At 43.1% G+C, this 16048-nt stretch overlaps 1 protein-coding gene across 2 annotated transcripts in view; it reads right to left on the bottom strand.

Moving 5' to 3' along the window:
- Positions 1-4786: 4786 nt before the first annotated feature.
- The window catches only part of LOC102429663 (arachidonate 12-lipoxygenase, 12S-type-like), a 14383-nt gene continuing 3121 nt past the window's right edge, over positions 4787-16048 (bottom strand). Inside the window, exons 3-14 of one of the 2 annotated variants that reach the window (XM_023746200.1) lie at positions 15364-15445; positions 15137-15259; positions 14940-15043; positions 14523-14683; positions 13832-13975; positions 12985-13194; positions 9779-9873; positions 9385-9546; positions 8356-8477; positions 5377-5477; positions 5094-5264; positions 4787-4966 (exon numbers count right to left, since the gene is read on the bottom strand). In XM_023746200.1, the coding sequence (XP_023601968.1) occupies positions 4787-4966; positions 5094-5264; positions 5377-5477; positions 8356-8477; positions 9385-9546; positions 9779-9873; positions 12985-13194; positions 13832-13975; positions 14523-14683; positions 14940-15043; positions 15137-15259; positions 15364-15445 (1655 nt within the window). Of the gene's footprint in view, positions 4967-5093; positions 5265-5376; positions 5478-8355; positions 8478-9384; positions 9555-9778; positions 9874-12984; positions 13195-13831; positions 13976-14522; positions 14684-14939; positions 15044-15136; positions 15260-15363; positions 15446-16048 lie in introns of both variants that reach the window. The other variant, XM_014447288.2, reaches the window with a different exon arrangement.

Genomic DNA, 16048 nt, shown 5'->3' with positions numbered 1-16048 from the left:
GCAGGGGCAGCAGCTTGAAAGGTGCCAGGCACATATGGGGAGGAACCAAATTGTCTGGCATCAGGGCAAGTGTTGTAGGGGCAGCTTTCTCCCAGACAGAAGTGCTGGCAGAGCCATTGTTCCTTTTCTGAGCCCTTCCCGCACAGAGCTGGCAGGAGGGCACCATATCTGAGTCTCCATAACCTGGCTATCTCAGTTCCACCTGCCCTGGTGATTCCCTGAGACCCTACCCACCCAACGTTCAAACACACTGAAGCTGTTTCTAGTGGTTTTTCCATACAAATGGCCTGTTTTGGTTCATGCTGTGGACTTGGCTAAAATCCCTCAAAGGTTCACAAACATCAAAGAAGCAGCATCTGGACTCTGTGTTCCCATACTTCTGGCTAAGTGGCCGCAGGCTTGGCACTGGTGGCAGTCGGACTCCGTTTGCAGCTTGTCTCTCATGGGCACCTCCAAGCCCAGGACAAGTGGCAGCCATCTGCAGATCACTTTGTAGATCCTAATAGGTGGCTCTACAACCAAGATTACTCTACCCACCAAGGCTATCAAGAGTTAAAGGGGCTTCTTTAAGGAGAATAAAAAAATAAAAAATATGAAAATAAAATAGCAATAACTATGTACCTACCAATAATCACTGTAAATATAATGAATTAAATAAAAACACAAGGTGGATGAATGAATAAGAAAATAAGACCTATATATATGCTGCCCATAGGAGACTCACTTCAGATAGAAAGACATACAGACTGCAGGGGGTTCACAGAAATGTGAATTAAAAAATAAATAAATACATGCAGTGCTGTAAATGTATTTTCTCTTATAATTTTCTTAACATTTCTTTCTTATTTATTGTAGCAATACAGTATATAATAATATAACATACAAATTATGTGTTAATGGACTGTTTACGTTATTAGTAAGACTTCTGGTCAACAAAGGCTATTGGTAGTTAAGTTTTGGGGAGTCAAACAATATATGCAGATTTTCAATGGTGGTGGGGATTGGTGTCATCTTGTTGTTCTTGGGTCATGTGTACTTCTTTTCTTTCCTTATTGTATTAACTGGACTCTCACAAAGAATGTGGAATAATAGAGGGGATGGTGATCTCTGCCCTGGTCCTGATTTTAGATGAAATGATTTTATTTAATATAACATTTTCAGTTCATTTCTTATATGTTTTTTAATATGAAGAAAGTTTTCTTGTATTTCGGTTTTACTTAGATGCTTTATATGGGGTGAATGCATAATTCCAATAAATGAATTTTTAGCATCTAGTTATAGAATTTTATTATTATTTTCTGATTAAGGCAATAAATCATTACAGTAGAGTGCTTGATATTGCCCATCTGCAGGCCTCCATGGCTCCAAAGAGCTTAGAGTAAGTTTGCCCTTCTGCCCAGGTCCTTTGGGCAGCAGTTGATTTAGGGAAGTGCAAAGCTCTGGAGTAAGACTATCCTTTTGCCTGGGCCAGCAGGCTTCAAGTGAGAGCCCAGAAATGGGACTTCATCTTTCTTCTACACACTCTCAAAACTTCACCTCCTTATCTGCCTTTGGATCATTGAGACTAATATTTTCACACTGTGTATCCCTGTTTATATCACTTATTACAAGGAGTCCAATTTTCTGGACTCTATTCTCCAAGAATTTCTGTCTGTTCATTCTCATGATTCCATTAATTCTCTTTCTGCAGTATTGAAATTTTAACATTGTATCCCCTGGCAGATTAAATGTTGCTATAGGCTAAATATTAATGCCCACCTTTACCCTCTCAATTCATATATTGAAATCCTGATGTTCAATGTGATGGAATTAGGAGCTGGGGCCTTTGGGAGATGCTTAGATCATGAGGGATTAGTGCCTTTATAAAAAGGCCTTAGAGAGGTTCCCTGTCCCTTTGCCATGTGAGGATACAAGTCGCAACCTGGAAGAGCGCCCTGACCTGACTATGCCAGCATCCTGATCTTGGACTTCTAGCCTCCAGAACTGTGAGAAATAAATTTGGTGGTTTATAAGCCATATAGTCTGTGATATTTTGTTCTACTAACCCAAATGGACTAAGACAAATGTTCTTGTTCCTCACTGACACTTCTAGGTCATTTCCTCTCTCTCCTTCTTAAACATAACCAGTTCTGATCTCTTCATCAAATTCTATCAACTACTATTTCTTTTTTGTGGTAATTATCTACTTATTCTCAAATCAGTTCCCCTCATTCCTAGAAGATTTCATTTCTAGATTATGATCTCTATTCCCAATACTATTATCATAATTCCTGGTGAGTAAAAAAAAAAGTGTTGCTATATTCTGCCATATCTCCCTTTTCTATAGGTGAAAAATCCCTATCATAAAAACAGGCCAACCCTTCACTTGTGAATTAGGTGCCATTATCTCTCACCTACCCAAAGACATCATGTTAACTCTTCTTATGCATTACCAATTTTTCTTTCTCTCTTGGATCTTTCTCACCAGCACTAAAGCATGCTTGTTCATTTTCCCCATCTTACAAGTCCCTGTATTCACACTCTTTCTCTTAATTTGCTAGATTAAATATCCAACTTATGCAATTAGAAAAAGGATAAAAGAAAAATCCCAGTAAGAGTAGGGAGAAGAAATTGTGAATATAAAAACAAAATATAAAACACATTAGAAAACAAAGACACAATTGAAAGGAACAAAAAGCCAAAAATTTGGTTCTTTCAGAATATCAGTATAACTGATAAACTGCTGGCAAGATTGATCAAGAAAAAAGGAAGTTACAAACAGCCATATTAGCAATGAAAAGGAACAATAATAGCATTTGCTGCAGATAACTAAGAAAATAATATTGAAAAAACTAAATGAGAATATGATGAAATGTAAAAAAAAAAAAATCCTAGAAAAGGTAAAGCTAAATCTGACTAAAGAATAGAAAACTTGAATAGCCTTATAACTATTAAAGAATGTTAATATGTATTTTTAAATCTTCCCATGAAAAAAACCACCAGACCTATATAATATCAACAGGTGAAATTCTATAAAACACTCCAGGAAAAGGTAATTTGAATCTTAAATAAAATCTTCCCCCAAATAACACAGTATGAGGAAGACTACCCTCCTTATTCTTTGGAGAAATGACAGCCTTCTTAACAAAAATGTGACAAGGATAGCTTGAGATAATTATAGGCCAGTCTTATCCATGAACACAGTTGTGAAATATGTAAACAAAATAAGCAAATTCAATTCACAATGCTTAAGATAACTCAGGGTATATGTTTCAGAAATGCAAAATTGGCTTAAGATTTTAAAAGTTACGTAGCTGGAAAGGAACGCCAATAAAAATTATAAGTGGAACTTAGAAAACAGATCCTAATCTATATATCATCTATATATCTATATTTCTATCTCTATCTATCTCTCTCTCTCTATATAAAAGCCTAATATGCTAATTTTCCCTCTGACTGTTTGACCATTCAACCAATCATTATGATGCTCACTGACCAACAGGGGGCAGATGCTCCGACTGGTAGGTTAGCTTGCTGCTGGGGTCCAACCAATCAGGACTAGGTGAGATGGCCGGACACACACTGGAGCCTTCCGTCGGTCCCTCTCTGGCCCCAATAGTGCACTGGTGGGGTCCCTAGGCCTGGCCTGCACGCTCTCACAATTCGGGACCCCTTTGGGGAAGTCGATAGCTGGGACCCCATTTGTGCACCAGGCCTCTTGCAAATTGTTCAACTGGGAGTTTGATTGGGAGTTCGACTGCTTGCTATGACATGCGCTGACCACCAGGAGGTGGCACGGAACATGGCGGGGCTGCAGCTGCTGGGACTGCAGGGGGCGGTTGGGATCCCTGTGGGTTTGGCCTGCGAGGCCAGCCGGGAGAGAATGCGCTGCCCGCCTGGCTTCAGTGCGGTGCTGCTGGGTGGCCCAGAGGCCCACGCGCCTCGGCCTTTGGCGTCTGGCTGTGCTCGCTGCATCTCCCTGTGGGGACTCAGGTGCCGTGCCTCCGGTAGACGGGGGCACGTGGGGGCCCAGGTGCTGCTCAGGGCCCAAAGGTCAGCTGGGATCTGCCCTTCCACAACAGACGCTCATGCTTCGATCGCCCGCCAGGCCTAGGGACTGCACCCATGCACGTATATCACACACCAGACCTCTAGTTTATATAGAAGGCCAGAAGCCCAAGGAAAGCTAAAGTACCTCTAAAGAACAAATTGGGTGAACATGTCAGTAAAAGGCAGGATACATTAAGTATAAAGCCGTGGCAATTATGTTAGTGTGGTATAAATACTGGACAGCTAAGAACTAATTCATTCATAGACGGCAACTTGATCTATGTCAGCAATATAGATTTTTGGGGAGGATGAGCTTTTTCAATGAACAGTGCTGTGATAACTGATTATCCAGATCAGAAAAAAAGGATTATCCAGATCAGAAAAAAAGGAATGGAATTCCATCTCCCACTGTATTAAAAATTGGGTACACCATTAAAAACATCTTTAAATCACCTATATCAATGATAATATAATGTCATTATATAATGATTTATTGACAAACGAAGAAGGCAAAATTTCCAGAGGAAAGAAAAAATTACATGAGTAGATAGTTGATTTCTCTAAGGGGGTTGGTTTCAAGTTAAAGACCATCCTGTTAGGGAACTAGAAGGAAGGACAATGCATCATGCAGGTGAAATATTTAGGTAGGGAGCCCAAGAGGAGAAAATAGAACCATAGCAACTCAGACCCATGAAGAGTGGGGGAAATGTTAAGCATGGTGGGGGCCTCAAGTATTTGAACGATGAACAATTTGGGCTCAGATAGCAACACTGCTCTCTATGAGGCTGGGCTTCAGGTATTCATAGGGAAGGTCTAGCTGCTCATTCCGGGCCACAATTTCCTTTTCCAGTTTGCCTAGATCAGCCTGAAACTGCCTTAAAACAGCCTTGGGCTCAGGACCTGAGAAATACTCTTCTTGGTGATGTCCCAGGGGTACCTGAAGCAGAAAGAAAGGATCAATCATCTTCTAGTTCTAAGAAAAAGGGACCCAAACTCCAGTCCCTCACCCTAAAGTCTCCTTGTCAGCCATCAGTCCCCTCAGAGCTCCAGAGGTCCCCTCTCACCATGTCTGGCGGGGGCTGGCTAATGAGCGATGTGGCAAACATTTGAAGACTGGTCTGCCAGACATTAGGCAGTGAGCCCATCACTGTGTCCATTGTGACATCTTCCTTGGTGGTGGGTGGGGGCATCCGCATTGAGGATGGGGCATTAGGGACCCAGGCATACCAGTCGAACTGGGGGAGGAAGAATCTGGAGTCACTCAGAAACTCTGATTCAGGACCCTAGACCCCAGCTCTCTCCCTCAAGTACCCCCTAGACCAGACAATTGTTCTCACAGACCCCGACCTGGCCCGTGTTCACTGCTGCATGCTGGGCAGAGCATGTGAAGATACACATGGTAAGGAAATGACAGAGCTGAGCCCGAGACTGGAAGGAGACAGGGAAACCTAGAGAAAAGAATAAAGCTTAGAAAGTGCAGTTCCAAAGGAGATAAGGAAGTAAATGCTGATATCTTGGCATGTCCACATATTAGAATTAGTGAGTGTTCATTCATTCATTTATTCAAAAAGTCATGAACTACTATGTACCAGACACTATACAGGCACTGGGAATATGATGGTGGACAAATCAGACTGTAGTAGTGAAGAATGATAATAAACAGAATCACTAAGTAAAATTACACACAGTTTGTTAGATAGTGACAAGTATATAAGTAAGGCAGGAAAAGGAGATATGAGATGTAAAGAGGGGTCGTTAATAATTTAGTCAAGAGACCAGTCCTTGCTTTGCTGCTGACTAACTGCATTACCTTGGACTGACTGCTTAGCTTCTCTGAGCTGCTACTTTTTAAAAAAAATGAAAATAGAGACAATAGTTACCTTACAAAGGGATAGTCCATGGAGGTGGTCCATATAAACCCTTTCAGTCCATTGTAGGTATGTTTATAAGGTGAAGAGTGGGCAGGGCCAAGAGGCTGGTTGGTCTAATATCCAGTGTTCGACAAGTGGTTAAAAGTAACAGGAGAGAGGTAGACAACTCAAAATAAAATGGCAAAAAGGAATAACAGGTTCTACACAAAGGAGGATATCCCTGTGACTGCTAAGCCTAGGACAAGTTCCTCGGTTCTACCAGTCACAGGGAGAATACAACTTAAACTCATAATGTGAAAATACAACATATTCACAATGTGACCAAAGTATTTTTCAAATATTTGAGAAGATACTGACTATATCTCATACTCTGTGGAGGGCGAGTAAATGTTTACAAGCACATTGGAAAACTGTCAGAAACACTAAAACCGAACATACACATATCCTATGACCATCAATTTCACTTCTAGATACACACCAAACAGAATTGTACACACAACATTGTTCACAGCAGCAAAGACATTAATCGCCTCAAAATGGAAACAACCCACATGCCCATCAATGGCAGAAAGGAAAAAATAAAGCCCATCATATTCACAAAATAGAATAATATACAATGAGAACAATGGACTACATGCTACATTTCACAGCAGCATGGGTAAATTTCAAACTATCTGGAGACATTAGTGAGTGCATGTTTTTGTGTACAGTTCAAACAGGTAAAACTAACCTGTGTAGTATGAGGTGGTTACCTTTAGATGGGCAAGGACTGGATTAGCATACAAGAGACTTTCTGGGGAGCTAGTAATGTTTTTTGTACTTTGTGCTAATTATACAGGTATGTCACCTTACTAAAAGTTCAAGTTGTAGGCCTATGATTTATAACATTAACTTTTCTCTAGGTTTATTTATTTTAATAAAATTTCCAACCTCCCCCAAAGTGGTTAAGAATACTGAGGTTGCTCTCCTATTTCTGGAAAGTAGTTTCAGGTATCTGGGCTATAATGCAGAAAAAAAGAGAAGTCATAGACTCATGTTGGAGCTGGAACTCCATCAAATCCACTGTCCAATTCCACTCAATTTACAGGTGAGATGCTGCTCAGGGTGTTTAAGGACCTGCTCACATATTACACTGCTGACCAGATTGGGGAGGTAAGTTTTTGGAGTGGGGCATAGGATCACAATCATTTTATATTGATTTACACATGTTTCAACTTTGTCACATTCATTATTTCATTTGGGACAAGAAATACATTCATTTCAGCGCAAGGATATTGAAAGTCATGAGATTAAATAGCTTTCTCAAGCATAGGTCTGGGAAGAGCAAATCTTAACACACTGCCTTTAATGAGGGTGATGAGAGAATGATGGTACAAAGAGAACCATGAAGTTGCCGGAGACACAGTATGGGTGCGAGAGGTTAAAGCTCATATTCAAATAAGTATTACAAGTGCTCTGATGTGGATATTTCATGGGGAGAAGCATGAAAGAGAGAATGAGAAGGGTGTTTTGGATCAGGTGGAGCCTGATGGCCAGAACTGAGATACTACAGAGATTTTGGTCACGAAGGGCTTTGGAGGTGTTCCTGGACGAATGGGGAAGGTACAGCCCCAGATACTTTGAGGTAGGACTCCACTCCATGGTAGGTGTGTGGTTTACTGATGTGTGTATCCCCAGGGCCTGGTTATCAGTAATAGATTTTAGCTGTTGGCTACAGTTATTGCACAGAGGGAGTGGAAGGGATTCAAGGTATTGGTGTGAAGACTGAGGGGGGAAGGAGCTAAAAGATGATTCAGAACAGTCCTTTCTGGCCTATGTGTACTAGAGAGAGGAATATGCATCTAGGAAGAGCTCAAGAAAGGCTATTTCTTCATTATGGATATAAAATGGGGGGAGGGGACCTACAGGTGGTTAGTTCACTGGTGAGGAGAATACTTTTTCCTAAGAAACTTCAGTCCCAAGGATCATGACACTGGGTTTGGGTTTAAGTCTAATATATACAGTACTGAGACTACATCTAGAAATGGCCCTGCACTTGGCAGGCGTGTAGGATGTCTGGATCCTGTGTGAGTGCTGGACAGTAGCAAGAAGGAGGAAAAGGGAGGGAAACCTAGGGTGGGCTTTCCTGGGCTCCCCATTTCTATCCTTAATAAAGAAAACACAACAATTAGAACGGAGCCTGGCAGGGCCTGGGCAGATCCCTTACTGACTATGGTTCTGGCCTTATTAGTCCTTATGGCAGATTAGGGGCATCTATGAAAAGGAGGAGGAGGACAATCCTTGGGTTTCTAGAATTGTCCTGAGACTTAGGAAGTGGGAATGGGAATAAGATGCTCCATGTGTGGAGGGACAGGGGCTGATGAGGGGTTGGGGTCATGTTCCCAGAAGGGCAAGGCTGACAAGGGCCTCTGGTCAGAGGGTCTAAGGAGCTCCCTTCTCTGGGGAGGGATCTTACCTCGGTCCTGGGCCTGGCACAGCCCCCCCTCAGTGATCTCCCGACACCAGGCCTGCAGCTCAGGGTCCCCTCTCACGACGTCATCCCCGTGGTAGAAGAGGTGGACAATCCCTTCCACGTACCTGCCCAGAGGAGAAGGGAGCTGAGCTCCTTGAGAGTAGAAGGCTCTAGGCAGCCGTGGGCAAACTATGGCCCGCGGGCCGGATCCGGCCCGTTTGAAATGAATAAAACTAAAAAAAAAAAAAAGACCGTACCCTTTTATGTAATGATGTTTACTTTGAATTTATATTAGTTCACACGAACACTCCATCCATGCTTTTGTTCCGGCCCTCCGGTCCAGTTTAAGAACCCATTGTGGCCCTCGAGTCAAAAAGTTTGCCCACCCCTGGGTCTAGCGCCTCTGGCTGCTACTCCTTTTCTGTGGCATCTATCCAGCTGATTCTCATTGTATCTGGGGACAGATCTGATAAGACTTTCCTTTTGGGACATCCTGGAGCTCTTTCTACACACTAGTTTAGAAAGGAAATGTGGGATGTTAGTTTTAAGAATTCTGCCTGGCCAAAGTGCCTCAGGGGTTGAGTGTGGACCTATGAGCCAGGAGGTCACAGTTCAATTCCTGGTTGGGGCATGTGCCTGGGTTGCTGGCTAGATCCCCAGGAGGGGCTAGCAGGAGGCAACCAATCAATGATTCTCTCTCATCATTGATGATTCTATATCTTTCTCTCTCTCCCTCTCTGAAATCAATACAAATAAATATATTAAAAATAGCATAGTCACTCTTCATAACAAAATCCCTGATCCCACCAGATCCCTTAGTTTCACTCGCCCACACAACTCTGCTTATTTACACTATTTCAGCCTTCCCATCCTCAGATCCTACTCTCTGTTCCTCATCTCTTCTCGATTGAGTCCTTTGCCTCTCCTGTCTGGACTTTCTTATTTCATATTACTTTGGCCTCATGGTGACCTCAGGTTAAAGCCCCATTCTCACTGTTCCCAATACCTTTTATTTCTCCCACTCTCACCCACCGAGCAATGATCTCCCAGAGCCGTAAAGCATCATGGGCATAGAGGGCACTTGGGATTCCCAGCAGGCCCCGGTCAGCCAGATCATCAGGAGGACAGAGGGAGTGGTAGGTCAGCTGAGCCATGGCCCGACGCATCACCTGCACATGGCCCCCTCCTCCTGTGCTCCATCCCTGTGCCAATAGAAATGAGAGGACTTGAGGGGACAAACAGAGCTGGAGAACATGGCATACTATATAAAGTGGTCAGATGTGGCCTTTTCAGATTCAAAGACATTGGCATAAAGGGACAAGGCTCCTGGGTTTAAGGGTCAGGACAATCACACAGGTGACCCCGGAATGTTGAAAGTGACAGGAGTTCATGCAGACTTGGGTGATTAGGTGGTCCCACAATCCACCTCCTTACCTTATCAAATAAACCTCCATCTGAGATGAGTTGGTTCCGTGCCCTCGTGTTGATGTCCATGGTGTAGCGGGTGTGTGGGATCAGGAGCTGGATGGAGAAGGTTGGAGGGGGTGGTTTATGTACAACATGCTTGGCTTTCTCTCCCTCTTGATGCTTTCCTACCTGCTGGTGCCTTTGCCGGATAGTCTCCTGCCTCTCTGATCTCTTAGTCTCATGTTCTCCCATTGCTCTGTGAGTTGAGCTTTAGAGTCTGACTGACCGGGATTTTAATCTTCACTTCACCACTTACTTTGGTACTTGACCAAGATAATAAACCCTCTAAGCGTCCATCTCTTTATCTCTTTACAGGCGATGACAATAGGGTCTCATCACAGGTGCTGTGGTGATGCTTATGTGTATGACATATGAGTGTTCAGTACATTGCCTAACACACAGATGTCCTTGAACGGAAGATGTTATCATTATTATTATTCCCACCTTGAGTATAGGTGTCCTTTGAAAATCAGTCCTTTAACTTTTGATTTTTTATTTTATTTTATTTTATTTTAAATATATTTTATTGATTTTTTACAGAGAGAAAGGGAGAGAGATAGTTAGAAACATCGATGAGAGAGAAACATCGATCAGCTGCCTCCTGCACACCTCCCACTGGGGATGTGCCCGCAACCCGGGTATATGCCCTTGACCGGAATTGAACCCAGGACCCTTCAGTCCGCAGGCCGACGCTCTATCCACTGAGCCAAACCGGTTTCTTTAACTTTTGATTTTTTAAAATAATTTTTCTAGCATACACATCTTTACAGTTTAAACTTGCCTTTCTAATCATTTTCAAAGCTGCTTCTCCAACCTTTAGTTATTTTACTCTTGCATTTTTAAAATTTCAGGGATTGGGGTGGGTAGGGTATTTTCAGTCAGAATTAAAGGAACCTTATTGATCTACCCTCTTTAACAGCAGAGGGGCTGTTGTCAAATCTCCTCCCACCTCCAATTAGGCACTGTTAGTTAGGGCCGCTCTCTCCCGTTTTCCCTTTGCCCTTCAAAAAGGCCATGGATCCTTATGTGCATTTCCTTTTGTTTTAAACAATTTTGTCTTCATCCTGAGATGGGGGATTCATGCAATATTGGTATTTATGTGAGTTGGTGATGCTGCAGAGAGGGAAGGGCCCAACTGAAATAATTGGTACCAACATAACAAAGCAACTCACATTGGTCTGAAACCCCAGAAAGACCATTAAAGATGCTGAGTGTCACAGGAAACCCAAAGTCTACATGAGGAGGGAAGAAAACAGAAGACAAAGAACTAACCATAATAGCAAGAAATACTATTTTTTTTGCATTTAATCAATTGTTAATCAACTCCATAATGAAGCTCCTATTATCCCCATTTAGAGATGAGGGCCCTGAGCGCACATCTGGTAGGAACTGAGTCCAGGATTCAAGATCCAAACAGCAGCAGTCTGAATGCACAGCCTGCACAGGTAACCTTTATGAAGGCCTAGCCCTCTGGGTGGCCTGATAACAACTCAGTTGTTTGCTGTGGGATGAAGATGTTATGGTGAGGGGAGACAGGTGTAGAGAGGGCTGTGGAAGGGGGATTTTGAAATGTAAAAGTTGGTTCAATCACTGAGATATACAGAAAATGGTGATGCAAAAGCATCGTAAAGTCAATGAACTCCAACATCAAGGAATTCTGTTAAGGTCTATTTTGTCTATGCTACCCCAGGACCCAAAGGGGTCACTGCTACCAATGGACAGGTTTGGAGATGAAGGTTGGGACTCCTGGAAGAAACACAATTCAGACATTCTACCCAGCATGCACTCACATATCTTGCTACCACTTCAAACTCCATGTATCTAAAACTGAACATATCAACTTTGACTTCAAAATGGGCTTCTGCTGAATGTATTGTTTCTGACAACTGTTCTGGTTCATAAGCTTGTACCATTTTTGCTCCTGCTGCTAGTGTCATCAAGATTTAAAAAATGTTTTTTAGGCTATCAAAAGGCCATTTTTGCTGCCTTCTGGTTAGCAATAGATTCTAGGCTCACTACTGTACAAAATTACAATATTTCTGGATCAGTATAACTGTATCGAATGGGTGGGCTCCATGTTGTTGCAGTAGCTCAGTCCTCTAAGCTTTCTCTCCAATCTTGCACCCAGGCATGCTGCAACTAGTATTTCCTCTCATCACAAAGTCTATGCATTTTCCTTTCCATTAATCTAACTACCATGTCATGTACCGCTCATTGGGCAGGTTAAATACCCCTTGGGCAGCTCTTTTATTCCTTTGACCTTCTACTTAATGAATCCTAAGCTATGGTGGAACATTCTCCATAAAAAAATACAGTGTTTATTGTTCTCTGTCTTGATTTCAACTTTATATCCAGATTTGTTCTCTGGTTATCATTACTTTTAAAATTTAAATTCTTTATTGTTTAAAGTATTACATAAGGCTCCTCTCCCCTCCCCCACATTGGCCTCTCCCCAGCTGCTTGGTTATTTTTCATGTGTACCGTTTGTCTTGCCAGTTAAATGCTAGCTCTTTGAAAGCAGAGCAAAATTTTTGTTTATGAAATTATATTCCTGCACTATAGCAGACTCTGCTGGAGAATATCAGGTGCCTTACAATAAGTGCTCAATATTTGCTAAGTAACATGACTTAATAAAATAGATGGCATCTCTCTGTATTATTTCTTCAAACTGTATAAGAATCTATGATTATGTCAAAATAATTTTAAAAAAATATATTTTATTGATTTTTTACAGAGAGGTAGGGAGAGGGATAGAGAGTTGAAAACATCGATGAGAGAGAAACATCGATCAGCTGCCTCCTGCACACCTCCCACTGGGGATGTGCCCACAACCAAGGTACATGCCCTTGACCGGAATCAAACCCAGGACCCTTCAGTCCGCAGGCCAACGCTCTATCCACTGAGCCAAACCGGTCAGGGCTCAAAATAATATAAACATTAGAAATAAAACCACAAGGGTCCTGACACAATAATTTCCTCTAGTCAATTTACAAATTAAAACTATTTTTTAAATTAGAATAACATGGGCACTCATTCAATTAGAAGAAGTTTTGTTAACTTCTTCCCAAACAGGTGGCTTATGCTTTTTAAATCCTAGAGAATTGTTGCTTTGTTTCCTTCCTCTGGGATGTGAGGGAGATGGGACATGGAGGGTAGAGGATGTACCTTGAAGACAGGGTGCAGTCCTGGGAGGCACCTCATGGTGGCCACAGCAATGACCTCAGCCAGCAGATGAGTGTGCAGCAAGTGATACTGGAGCTCATGAACATGGAAATCTGAACTTCGGACCCAGGACTTTGCCAGGAGCCAGGCAAGTGGAGGATCTGAGGGCAGGAACAGTGGTGGGGTGGGGCAGCTGGGGCTGGGAGGCTGGATCTGAAACAAAGAGGAGCTAAGCATTCACTGGCTTCATCCTGTTAGAAACTATGCTTATTATTCTGGGGGAAACACTGGTGACTAAGATTATTGTCTCCCAGGGATTATACTATAGTAGGAGGATGAAGGCCCCTCCACTCACCCTCTTAAGTGCTGTGGGGACGTGTCAGTGCCATGATGGTCAGGTTCAAAGCAGGAGGAATTGGAAAGAGGGAATGCAGTATGATTGAGAGAAACTTGATGAGGGTGTGAATTAGGATGGTAGAATAGGAAGGAGAAGGTGGACATGTGAGATAACTGACAGTTCTTATGAACTGACTGATGAGAACAGTAAGAGTGAAAACACATGAAAACCAAGGGAGAAAATACGTCTAAGAAAGAAGGAATTTCCACAGAAACATAGGTCAAAAAGAGATTAAGTAGCCTTATGGTGAGAACCAACAGCATTCTGACTCTCAGAAAGGCAATTCCAGGTGAGTAGTGAGTAGGCTGTAAGGTAGAAAGGAGATATTGGATACAAGGACAGGTATCACTGAATGAGGCAGGGGTGGGTGACAGAGCCTGCTGTCTGTGTCCCTTGGCAGAGGTGGGGGATGAACACAGAACAGGTGGAAGGAGGTTTCTCAGAACACCTCACCTGGATGACCATGGGTAGCAGCTTCCCACTGGGTTCCATCTTGAGCATGACAAGGGGGGCAGCCAGGTACTGCTGCTCTCCTTGGATCACATTGGCTGGAATTCCATCCAGTAGGATGAAGTCAGCCTCAAACAGGGAACCTTTCTAAGGAAAGTGTAATGTACCCATGGTTAGAGTTGAAAGCATTCTTCCCCATGGCCAAGGCAAAGGGGAAGAATGTAAAGACAGTCACTCTCTTTTCTTGCCATTATCCTATATCAGTACCTGAGTTCAAGTGGCTGAACTGAAGGAAGCACCAGAACATCAAGTTCAAGTTCTCTTATTTTACAGGGAGGACTAAGACCCCATGAAAGGAGTCTTCCCTAGAGACATGCAGCTTGTCTGTGTCAGGAAGTTTTAGGACTAAGTATGCCAGTTGATTCTGTAGCGCAGGTATGCCAAGCTCTCCCCTTGTCAGGCTGCCCAAGCTCCTTTCCCCACCATCTCCTAATGGTCAGCTTTATTGGCAGAATCCAGCTTCAGTGCTTTTCCTCACATCATCACCTCTAAGTTTTTCCAGCAGAGGACTCTACACCCAGGGACAGTGGGTTACCACAGCCTCCCTTTCCAGACTCACATTTGGTCCCTCCCCTTCACCACCTCTACTCCTCTCACAGACAAGGAGAAGACAATCAAGGGCTGGAGGCTGTACCTGGAGTTCTTTCTCCAACTGTGCCTGAAGCTCCTCCATCCCTGAGGGCAGCACCAGCCGGGAGGGCAGAGAGGTGGAGCGTCTCAACAGCATGGGGTTGGTGCCATTGAGGAACTGGTAGCCAAAAAGCTCATCATCCTGCCAGCGCTGGTGAACCTTCTCTGTGGGATTAGAGGGGAGGTTAGGAGGAGGATATTCACCACAACCTGATGTTCCTCTCCTTCATACTCTACTACAGGGATTAAGTCACATGACGCCTCCATACCCAGCCCATATATTTTCATTCATGAGGCCTTTGTGAGATCCCCAGCCCTCAAATTCCTTTTTTGGCAAGAAGTTCTGGAGACTATGCAATGTGACACATACCTCATTAATAGGGTCATCAAGGGGTTATGGGGACCTGGGCAAACAACTGACCAGCCAGGGTAGTCTTTTGTCCCCAGAAGATCTGATCAAAATCTTCCAGGCGTTTCCAGGGGCTTAGGAGGGTGTAAACATATTTGAGGGCCATCTCTATAAGCCTAGAACAAACATCAAAGATGAAACCACCAATTTACCAAATCCCACCTGTTCCTGGATCCACCAGCCCCACTCCACTCTGACCATTTCCTCACCCTGCAATCACTGTCCATCCATAGTCCAGCCTCTTCTGCTCATGGAATCTCATATTTGAAGGCAGATCATCTATACTGCCTGCAGCAATTGTCATGGGTAACCCTTCCTTCCAGGTGGCCCAGCTAGGATATGGGGACAAAGGTTAATGGAGGGGGTAGAAGTCATTGAAGGAGGAAGTTGTCAGGGAAGGGGGTTATAATTGGGAGGCTTCTAATAGGGTAATCACCAGTAGATTTGCTGTCTTTCCTCCAGTTCCTTTTCTCGATGCTTCTGGAACACATCCAAGGTATTGTTTCCTGCCAGGCGGGCTGGGGAGACATTACAACAATTCTCCTCAAATGCTTTTTGCAATCTCATGCTATGCCCTGGCTTTGTCCAATATCCTGTTTCTTTTTATTTTTAAATTGTTGACAGTATTATAGATGTCCTTCAATTATTCCCTCCTTTCTCTCCTCCTCCAGCAGAGGCGGCACGAGAGGTCTTCCCCACACTATTGGCTGTACCCATTGATTATGCATGTATATATATAAGTTCTTTGGTTAAGCTCTTCCCACCTCAACCCCCACCCCCACCTCTGAGTATGTCAGTCTGTTCCATGCCTCTGGATCTTTTTTGTTCATCAGTTTATTGTGTTCATTAGATTCCACTTATAAGTGAGATCATGTGATATTTGTCTTTCTCTGACTGGGTTATTTTATGCACCATAATATTCTCCAGTAGCCCTTTGCAACAGCAGGTCTATCCATGCTGTTGCAAAGGGTAAGAAAGCCTTCCTTGTTTACAGCTGCATTATTATTCCATTGTGTAAATATACCACAGAATTTTTTATCCAGTGCATCTAATGATGGGGCATTGGAGGCTGTTCCAGAATTCTTAAGGCATCCCTATTCTAATAAAGAAGGTAAATAATG

The sequence above is a fragment of the Myotis lucifugus genome, unplaced genomic scaffold, assembly GCF_000147115.1.
Source record: "Myotis lucifugus unplaced genomic scaffold, Myoluc2.0 scaffold_634, whole genome shotgun sequence".
NCBI classification, from domain to species: Eukaryota; Metazoa; Chordata; class Mammalia; order Chiroptera; family Vespertilionidae; genus Myotis; species Myotis lucifugus.
Note: the sequence above shows the minus strand (reverse complement) of the source record. Positions and strands in the feature narration are given on the sequence as shown.